Genomic DNA, 11,003 nt, shown 5'->3' on the forward strand with positions numbered 1-11,003 from the left:
TTTTCTTGGATGAGTAAGTTCTGACTATGGTTTTATTCTTTTTGCTAGGCGCACTGATAAACCACTAATGCTGACGTGAGCAGTAGCGGGGGAATTCTCATGTTGCCTTTCTAATCATTTCTTATTTATTTTATAAAGGCTTTTATGTATTAGTTTCCTTTTGTTCTCGATGAGTGTCCAAGGTTAAAGGTTGCAATCTTTAAAATGTAGTGTTTCTTTAAAAGCAAAACCTATTTCACAGGGTAGGGTTATTGAAATAATAATATTGTCTAGACATTTTGATCATCTGTGTGTGCTTACAGTGACAGCATGAATTGTACACCACTACTCTTCAACATGCCAACAATAGTATATACACGCATACGTAACTCTACTAATCTCTAACTAATGACGGCAATGATAGACTTTAGTCACTGACACCATCAACTTTAGTAAAATTATGACGAAATGGAAACTGCTTATGGGAACAGGATGTAGTCGTGGTTTTAACAGGAACACACACAGAACAGTATAAGCTGTGCTAAGTGAATATGGTTAGATGATTTTGTTTTGAATAATGAATCCTGACAACTTTGGTGATCCCCTGACTTTTCTACTAGCACCTCCATGAGGTTGGTTTCAAGGTTTAGTGTGTAATATTTCGATATTCCTAATTTAATATTAGGATTTATTGACAGAAATGCAATATAAGATCCATAAATATGTTTACAGTGGTGTATAAAGACCTTACATAATGAACTGTTGTGTTTTTATTACCTTAGAATGAGCCATTTCTATCTACATACACTGCGGGTCCTCTTACATGGAAGTCGCCATGTTGCGCCGCCATGTTTCTACAGTAACCCAAATTGACAAACTGCTCTACAGAGCACGTTTTATTGCTACGTTGAAAACGTACAAAGAAAAAGACGAACAACAACAACAAGAAGAAATGTTGGTAGTAGTAGTCGTCTGGTTTATTAGAAGTAAGTAAGTAACAAATGGAGGCCCACACGTATTATTTAGTAGAAGAGCCGACAGAGCGTGTCGGCCACTGTAGCTCCTCCTGCACGCTTAGAAAGGGAGGGGTGAGCGGTAACTAATGGTGCATTCGTGTGGTCTATCTTTATTTCAAAAGGAGAAAAAAAGTGTACATGGGACATAAAGATTGAGTGCAGGTTCTCCTACTTACAAAGCATGTAGAGGTCTGTAATTTTTATCATAGGTACACTTCAACTGTGAGAGACGGAATCCAGAAAATCACTTTGTATGATTTTTAAATAATTAATTTGCATTTTATTGCATGACATAAGTATTTGATCACCAACCAACCAGTAAGAATTCCGGCTCTCACAGACCTGTTAGTTCTTCTTCAAGAAGCCCTCCTGTTCTCCACTCATTACCTGTATTAACTGCACCTGTTTGAACTCGTTACCTGTAGAAAAGACACCTGTCCACACACTCAGACTCTGAGACAGAGACAGACAGAGAGCTGTATAAGGACATCAGGGATAAAACTGTAGACCTGCACAAAGCTGGGATGGGCTACAGGACAACAGGCAAGCAGCTTAGTGAGAAGGCAACAACTGTTGGCGCAATTATTAGAAAATGGAAGAAGTTCAAGATGACGGTCAATCTCCCTCGGTCTGGGGCTCCATGCAACATCTCACCTCGTGAGTCATCAATGATCATGAGGAAGGTGAGGGATCAGCTCAGAACTACACGGCAGGACCTGGTCAATGACCTGAAGAGAGCTGGGACCACAGTCTCAAAGAAAACCATTAGTAACACACTACGCCGTCATGGATTAAGATCCTGCAGCGCACACAAGGTCCCCCTGCACAAGCCAGCGCATGTCCAGGCCCGTCTGAAGTTTGCCAGTGACCATCTGGATGATCCAGAGGAGGAATGGGAGAAGGTCATGTGGTCTGATGAGACAAAAATAAACTCCACTCGCCGTGTTTGGAGGGAGAAGAATGAGTACAACCCCAAGAACACCATCCTAACCGTGAAGCATGGAGGTGGAAACATCATTCTTTGGGGATGCTTTTCTGCAAAGGGGACAGGACGACTGCACCGTATTGAGGGGAGGATGGATGGGGCCATGTATCGCAAGATCTTGGCCGACAACCTCCTTCCCTCAGTAAGAGCATTGAAGATGGGTCGTGGCTGGATCTTCCAGCATGACAACGACCCGAAACACACAGCCAGGGCCACTAAGGAGTGGCTCCGTAAGAAGCATCTCAAGGTCCTGGAGTGGCCTAGCCAGTCTCCAGACCAGAACCCAATAGAAAATCTTTGGAGGGAGCTGAAAGTCCGTATTGCCCAGCGACAGCCCTGAAACCTGAAGTAGGTGCGCAAACCTGGTCAAGAACTACAGGAAACGTATGATCTCTGTGATTGCAAACAAAGGTTTCTGTACCAAATATTAAGTTCTGCTTTGTAAGTAGGAAAACCTGCAAAATCAGCAGTGTATCAAATACTTACCCATTGTACATATTTTGCAAACATATCATTTGTAATATGGTTTTACCATTTAGTTTGCTGTCCATGTAGAGTGGTCTAGATATCTGTGTATTGTTTATACGTTCTGATAATGCTAATCCAACACATCTTTGTAGTTGCGTCCATGTTGACTCCACATTCCGACTTAAGAGCACATGAACACACACTGAAGTTGGGAGAATGAGTAATGGGACCATCCGAGGAGCACGTGAATACTCTGCTGCAATTCGCAACCCACACAAACTTTTAAGTGAACAGTTCAGTGAACTATCTCAAAAAACAATGGGATGGATTGGCTACATTTTAATATAAAGGATTGCCATGACATTTGGTACAGACATGCATGTTCTCCTCTGTTCTGACTTTTCATCTAGCACCATCATCAGGTCACAATTTTACTCTGTCCGCTACTTTGGTTTATATAAAAACCTGAGAAACCAATGACATTCCCGCCAGCCTCAGCTAATGCAAATTCAGCAAATGTCAGCATGCTAAAACGCTAAACTTAAATGCTCATTATATCAAAGAATCATCACCAAGGACCAAATCTGATGTACAATAAAATGTTTCTAATCTCTAAAAAGCTCTGCTCTTTGTTCCACAGCGACCAAATGAACGTGGACTACCAATCAGAGACGCCAAATACTCAACCCGATGAGACAAGTTTAAGCCATCGCTGAGTGCTCAACCAACATGAAGATTTGTGTGTCTGTGTTGTGACGTTATAGTTAAGTGTATGTGTGACCATATCTGAAAACATTCATGTGAGTGTGTGGAGTAACTTGAGTGTGAGTGGGGTGTGTTATGATGGTGTTCAACATGTCTGAAGAGGATGTGATTAATTGCACCATCAGCCATGAAATCCACCAGTACCTCTTCTCCAGTGTGTATATCCTCGTACTATTGGTAAGTGTGTGTGTACACCTTGAATACCTGAACAAAACTGTGAAGGTGTCTGGAAACTTTATAAAAGTGCATAGCTAATGGAAAATGGTTTGATTCCAAATTGAGGTCAGAGTGGCATTAAAAAAACTATCACGTCTCAATCTCTAGAAAGTCTAGTTCCTCCTTAAGACCTAAAACAGTAGAAGTGACGCTTAAAGAACAAGCTAAGTTAATGTGTGCAAATTGCAGCATAAGAAGTCTTATGATGCAACTGTGGGGTCATGTTTAGTTCACAAGAATGGTCTAATGTTTGATTTTTGAGTTCATAAGGTATGATTCTGGGCAGTGACACAGTGTCACATAAATCTGTTGACCTTATGGGGTCTCCTCTGGATGCCCCCGTGTCCACCCACAGTTCAAAGACATGGCGTTTAGGCAGTGGCATATGGTCAGTTAAGGGCGTTGGGTGCCGCCCCTCATGCAATTCCAATTGTAAAATTAATATTTGGGTTAAAAATGCTGTCTGTAGTGTTTTTCTGCGTGCAGGGCGTAGTTTTCTCAAACCAATGAAAAAATGCAGATGTTCTCTGAGATTAAAGTGGTCTTGCTTTTGTCTTTGAACAGAAGGAAGTATTTCATAATACTGGTTGGTGAGAGTAGCTTACATTAAATTCTGCATACCCTGCTTTAAATACAGTACAGAGCATTTCATACCAAAAGCACATCTAAACATTTTATTTCTTGTATATTTGTGACTTAATCTCAGAAAATATTTGAGTTTTCTCCTAAATTTACGACTATTCTTGTCATATTACTCTCCTCCCCTGGCTCTGTAATTTTCTATTTATCTGTATAATGGCCCTAATATGCCGTTGTAGGGACCAGACCAGCTGAAGAACTTGAGTATTAAATGATGTTTTGTTATTATGTTCGATGTTATTCCTGTGACAGGGCTTTTCTTCCAACATTGATCATTTAAACACACTTCATTAACAAAATTCTATATATTTTAATTTTTTCTATTTTGACATTCCGAATGCCTAAAACAAATGTAGGCTACAACTTAAAGGGTTGTCTGAGCAGAGGGGAGGCAAGTGTTCTATACACATACTTTAGTAATCAGGTGAAGAAGAGGCGGGCAATGTGAAAAAACTGCCTGATGTCAGAGAATCTAAATAATCACAATGAATGATTTTCTTGACTGTAGGTTGGCGTTCCCTCCAACCTGTACTCTTTGTACCACGCTGCTCTGCAGCTGAAGCAGAAGAATGAGCTGGGAATTTATTTATTGAACCTCACTGTGTCTGATCTGCTATACCTGGCATCATTACCACTGTGGCTACAGTACATCTTTCAGGTAAATGAGAACCACTCATTTATTTTGTCATATATGTAAATATGTATGTTTGTATGTAAAAAAAAAAACAAACAAACAAAAAGAACAAAAGAACCCTAGGAGGAACTTTTTGAACATTCACTTGTCAGACTTTATCACTATTCTCTGCACGTTCACCAAAAACATTTTGCAGAGCTTTTACTGTGAGGAGCAGCAGCTCTTTAAAGGATTTGCAGGAGTGAAGTGCGCTCCTGTCAATACATCTGACGAACGTCCGCTCTCTGGCCAACGAAATGGGTAGACTGCTGCTTCTCAACAGAGCAAATACACAGACTTTTCTAGATCTGCTGCCCTGTGAGCACATTTCTAATAGCACACTACATCTGCTAGGCTTCCAACTCCTCTAAAGGGGCTGTGTAATGGAGCTATCAAAGAAAAGAGGACACATGCACTCCTCACTTAGGGTCTATTTTGATCAAGTGTAAACTGTTCTATTCACAGTGGGAGATTTCCTTCTTTATTCTGCTCTGTGTTTACATCCCACCTCTGGCCTGACAGCCCTAGGTGAACTCACTGACACTGTGACATTTTATATCAGCTTTTGTGAGGACTGAACTGGGCCGACTAAAATTTTCTACACATACACCGACAACTAACCCTGTTTGTAAAACTAAACTCAGGCAGCTTCATCAGGCCAAGGAGGAGGCCTACAAATGGGGGGACAGAAACCTGTATAATCAGACCAGAATCACACTGACAAAGGAGATCAGAGTAGTAAAGAGAAGTTACACTGAAAAGCTGAGGGGGAAAAAAAGTGTTTCAGCCAACGGTCCCCAAGAAATCCTCTATCGCTGGATTCAATGGCTACAGGCCTGTCGCCCTGATGTCTGTGATCATAAAATCCTTTGAGCAGCTGGTGTTGGCCCGTCTGAAGGACATCACAGGCCTCCTGCTGGACCCCCTGTAGTTTGCCTAGAAGGTCAAACAGGTCAGTCGTTGATGCAGTCAACATGGGACTGTCCTACATCTGGCAACCTTCACTCGCTAGGGACATATGCAAGGATCCTGTTTGTGGAGCTCTGCAGTCAAAACCATCCAGGACAGTGATGAGTCTGCATACAGATCAAATCCAAATAATTTCAACCTGGAGCTAAACACACCTAAAAGGTCGACAGTGGACTTAAGGGGGAGCCCCCTTTCACCATACTCAGCAGCACTGTGTCTATTGTGAAGGCTTCAGGTATCCACAATCACCCAGGACCTAAAGTGGCCATCCAGCATTGACTCCAGCAGGATGTACTTCTTGTGCCAGCTCAGGAACCTGCCTCAGGGGCTCCTTATCCTCCAGTTCTATACTACAATCAAGTCTGCATGTCCATCACTGTCTGGTTTGAATCTACCACCAAACAGGACATAAAGAGACAAACCGTTGCAGTGGTCGCTTATTTAGCAGGATTGCCAGTCATAGTCCCAGTCTGACAAAATCTACTTTATAATTTACAGCCAGGAAAAACCCTACAAAGGAGTTGGCACAGCCACTAACCCCTTCAATTACCAACACACACAAAAGGACTGCTGAAAACATCATTGGTCCTGTCTGGCTCTCCATTCAGGACATACATCTCCAGAGTCAGGGCACGGTCAGGGAACATTATCCCACCCTGAACACAACCTGCTCCAACCTTTCACAGGCCATCGCTCAGATGAGCAGTTAAATTGGTCATATAATGTAAAAAAACCCATCCCTATGCAATAACCCTGTAACACTAAAACATCTACTTTCCTACAATTTAAATATTTGAATCCTGCGAGCTGTACTGTACATAACCATATGTAATAAAAAATGAGTGATGGATATTAACCTGCAAATAATTGGACACAGATGTTGAGCACATAACAGAATAACTTTTTGTGTATTATGCAATAACTTTTTACATTTTGTGATCCTAACATTATGATGTCAGTGGCAACGTTTAATGAAAAAATGTACTAACATAGTTAGAGTTCCTAATCTAAAAACCAGGTCATCATCCCTCCTTGGCTTCCCACAGACACAATGCCTTGGACCAAGCTGGAGGCCATGCTGTCCATTTTGGATTATTATTTCAATACACAGTATGTCACATTTTTAATTTAAAAGTTGCCACTGACATCATAATATAATACCAATCACAAAATGTAATAGGTTGTTACGTTATACACAAAAAGTAATTACTTTGTGTCAGTGGTTCTCAACTTTTTTTGGGCCAGCGCCCCCCTATCCATTCTCTAGGTCCCTTACCGCCCCATCAAAAATGATGTTGGCTATCTGCCCTGAATATTGTTGATTATTATTGTTGTTGCTGTTGTTACTATTGAAAAAAACACATAATTAAATGACAAACAACATATTTATTACTTTACCAGGAAACAAAAAAGCCATGTGAATAGTAATTAAATATAATTAATAATTGAATGTTCCTCCCAGAAACTGTGTGTGAACCCAGAGACTGTTTTTTTGCATGGGGCACTTAATTTTTTATTTATTTTTGTTTAGACCCTGTTTATTTATTTCTGAACTTTTAGTCCCATACACACCAGCACGTACCTTGAGATCCTCGGGCAGAGGTCTGCTATCTGTTCCAGAGTCTCAACTGAAAACTAAAGGGGACAGAGCGTTTGCTGTCAGGGCCCCGAGGCTCTGGAACAGCCTGCCCGAGGAAATCATGTCAGCTGAGTCAGTGAACTCTTAAGTCCCTTCTTAAAACATACTTTTATAGGAGAGCCTTTCCTGATCTTATTTGACTTTATTTTATCCCTTTTATTTTACTAATATATTATATTTATCTTAAACGTGTGTTTTAGTCTTTTCATTGTTTTCTTGCTTTTATCTTGTATTGTTTTTGTATTATTGTCTCTTGTGTATTATTGTCTTTACACTTGTTAAAGCACTTTGTAACTTGTTTTTGAAAAGTGCATCTGTTGTTTAGAGGCTAGTGTTTATGTGCTTTGTGTTGTTTCAGGATGATGACTGGCGTCACAGGGAATGGTTGTGTCAGCTGTGTGGCTTCCTGCTCTATGAGAACATCTACATCAGCATTGGTTTCCTGTGCTGTATCAGTCTAGATCGCTACCTAGCTGTGGTCCATCCGTTACGGTAATTTTAATTTGGTATGATAAAAACGCAAGCAGCGGGTCACCACCACTGTTACCTCCGCTCCTTCAACTTTTCACCATTGTTCCTCCGTGCTTATGCAGTTTTATCAATTAACAACCTAATTTGTTTATTTAATGCTAATTACCTGATGTGTTTTTTCTGTCTCCAGGTTCACCTCTCTCCGCTCTATGACTGCTGCATGGCTCGTTAGCGCCATCATCTGGCTGAAAGAAATCGCTGTGGGCATAGTTTTCTTCCGCCATAAAGAACTGAGCCAAAACCACAAGAACCAATCAGTGTGCTTCGAGCACTACCCCATGAAGCCGTGGGAGTATCCAATCAACTACTACCGCTTCACTATTGGTTTCATGTTCCCACTGGCCATTCTATCGGTGGGATAACTGTTTTACAAATCTATTACTGATCACATCTTATTGCATTTTAATCACATTTGAGTTGAAAACTGCAAATCTACAGCCTTGTGTAACGAATTAATACATGTTCTTATTTTCGCTTTGTGTACACTACCTTGAGCATGCAAACCTCTATTACTTATTATCTTCAGACGTGTAACCCTGTTTCAGTTAAACTGTGTAAATGAATGAGATGCAACATGGAGCAAGAAGAAAGGGACATAAGTCAATAGAGATACGAAGTCAAGTTAGTTATCATGGCAGTGATCCTGGTGCATGTTTTTTCTGACCAGATCAGCTACCTGTGTGTCCTTCGTGCCGTGGGTCGGAGCGCTGGCACACAGCCGGATCAGAAGATGAGGATAAGGCAGTTAGTCAGCAGCACCATCCTCATATTCCTCTTCTGCTTCTCCCCCTACCACATCTTCCTGTTAGTACGCACCCTGCTGGAGAAGGACTGCAACTTTATCGCAGGTACAGGTCCTTATCTACAAAGCAATCTAGTGTTTAAGGATGAAAGCTTCTTTGTCTTAGCCATGTGGTCTGCATTCTTATTTTTCAGGAATATTTAACTACTACCACTTGTCGCTGTTGTTGACCACCCTGAACTGCGTGGCTGACCCCGCTCTCTACTGCTTCGTAAGCGAAAGTGCCCGCCGCGGCCTGTACAGAGCCATATTTCGGCCTGTTAACAGGATACTCTGCTGCTGCTGTCGCCGCGGCAATGCCAGCCCCAGCAACCCAGCCACTGATTCCAACGAGGTCGCCACCGACGAGAACAATGGCCATCCAACCGTGATGCTGCTCACACACACCAGCACACTCAACAACTTAAAAACAGACACTTCCAGCACCAACACAATTTTAATCACACAGACTGATGATAAACATATCAAACCCATAATTGTCCAAAATAACAGACATTCAGTGCATCTCAAGTGCGCAGACAGCGACGGAAAACCCAGCTGTGTGATAGTCCTAGAAGAGCAGAGCCAGAAGACAGAGAGGACTGAAGAGACTGACAAGAACACCAGCTAAAATTATCCAAGGAGCAGTCAGGAAGCATGCAAGTGCAGAGCAGTGGGATTAAGAGGACAAGGCCTTTTCTCCGACTAAGCTGGAGAATGCACAAGAGAGCGACCAGTAGTCCAATTTAGTCCGTTCTGGTTCAAGGAAATCATGAAGAAAGTTCAGTATGTGTGTCACCACTGATCCTCTGACGTCAGGTTTCATCCAGTTGAGAATATTACTGTACAGTTTGTCATAGAGGGTGACTAGGGCCTGTAGGACTCCATTCGTCTTGTCACTGGTGCCTAACTTCTATATCCAGTAGGCTACTTCATCATACTTCATGAAGTCCAATACCAGTGAAAAGTGCCTCCTGGCAGGTTGATTTGGGGCTTGATAATCTCTGATTGGTCAAGGTGCAGCACTGAACTGGAACTATTTCTATTCCACATGGCATTGCAAACTTACACATTATGCTTTGTTTCACTGTTATTTAAATTTGAGCAGCTAGCTCAGGCTCATTCCTGTTCTGCTATTAGAAAATGGGTACCATTGTTCTTTTAAAGGGGCTGTATGTAGTTTTTGAATGAAATCACTTATCAATTAATCACTGTTTTATTACCTATTTGTGAACGGGTTGTAACTTCACAACAGGCTAGTGAAATGGGCCTCCGTTTTGTTAGCTGCAGTGTTGCTAACACCATAAAACGGCTCTAAGGATAAAAAACAGCAATAAAGTTTTATGTACTGAAGCCCTACAGGCCAAACAGGAATCAGATTTACGTCGGGTGAAAACACAAGTCAACATTAGCACATGCGCAGGAACACTTGTGCAGGAGCACACATGCTGGAAACGTAGTGGTTACAATCTGAAATGTCACCGCTAGAGGCCTTTAATAACTACACGTGGCCCCTTTAAAAAGATTTCCGTGAACTCATTTGGACATTATGCAGTCTAAAATGTGACTATTAAATTTGGGACACATTCATCTCGTAATTGCACTGTTAGAAGATGACTGTAACTGTAGACAGAAACCCTTTAATATCAAGATATCTCTTTATTTGAAAACTCTTTCTGCCATACAAACTAGAAAAATACGGAAGCACAAGCACAGCGCATTCTCCACAGGAAAAAAAATTAAACACCATTTTGTGTAGTAATAATAATTTAAAAAATGTCGTAGTTGTCATAATTTTGATATTCTGATCTCGTAATTATGAGAAAAATTCCTTATCTGTATGAGACACTTTTTCTGTAGTGTAGGTCAGCGATGACTGATGCCTATCTACAGTTAGTCTCTCACACCAACGGCATGTGTCTTATCCACTGGCCCATCGCCAACCCTTCATGTCCTGGGGGCAGGGGATCACTGATTTTATGCATCATTTGCCCGTACCTTAAGCTTGTTAAAGGTACAGTTACAGTGGGTACGGAAAGTATTCAGACCCCTTTAAATTTTTCACTCTTTGTTTCATTGCAGCCATTTTCCAAAAATCAAAAAAGTTCATTTTATTTCTCAGTAATGTACACTCAGCACCCCATCTTGACAGAAAAAAAACAGAAATGTAGAAATTTTTGCAAATTTATTAAAAAAGAAAAACTGAAATATCACATGGTCATAAGTATTCAGACCCTTTGCTCAGTATTTAGTAGAAGCACCCTTTTGATCTAATACAGCCATGAGTCGTTTTGGGAAAGATGCAACAAGTTTTTCACATCTGGATTTGGGTATCCTCTGCC

At 41.2% G+C, this 11,003-nt stretch overlaps 1 protein-coding gene across 1 annotated transcript; it reads left to right on the top strand.

The window, feature by feature from the left end:
• Positions 1-2,288: 2,288 nt before the first annotated feature.
• On the top strand, positions 2,289-9,307 carry LOC123978687 (ovarian cancer G-protein coupled receptor 1). The gene is made up of 7 exons (XM_046062089.1): positions 2,289-2,328; positions 3,089-3,390; positions 4,577-4,726; positions 7,708-7,841; positions 8,011-8,233; positions 8,548-8,728; positions 8,817-9,307. The coding sequence occupies exons 2-7, from the start codon at positions 3,289-3,291 to the stop codon at positions 9,290-9,292; spliced, it is 1,266 nt and encodes a 421-aa protein (XP_045918045.1). The 5' UTR covers positions 2,289-2,328; positions 3,089-3,288; the 3' UTR covers positions 9,293-9,307.
• The last annotated feature ends 1,696 nt before the right edge of the window (positions 9,308-11,003 follow it).

This window comes from Micropterus dolomieu, linkage group LG11 (genome assembly GCF_021292245.1).
Source record: "Micropterus dolomieu isolate WLL.071019.BEF.003 ecotype Adirondacks linkage group LG11, ASM2129224v1, whole genome shotgun sequence".
In the NCBI taxonomy this organism is placed as follows: Eukaryota; Metazoa; Chordata; class Actinopteri; order Centrarchiformes; family Centrarchidae; genus Micropterus; species Micropterus dolomieu.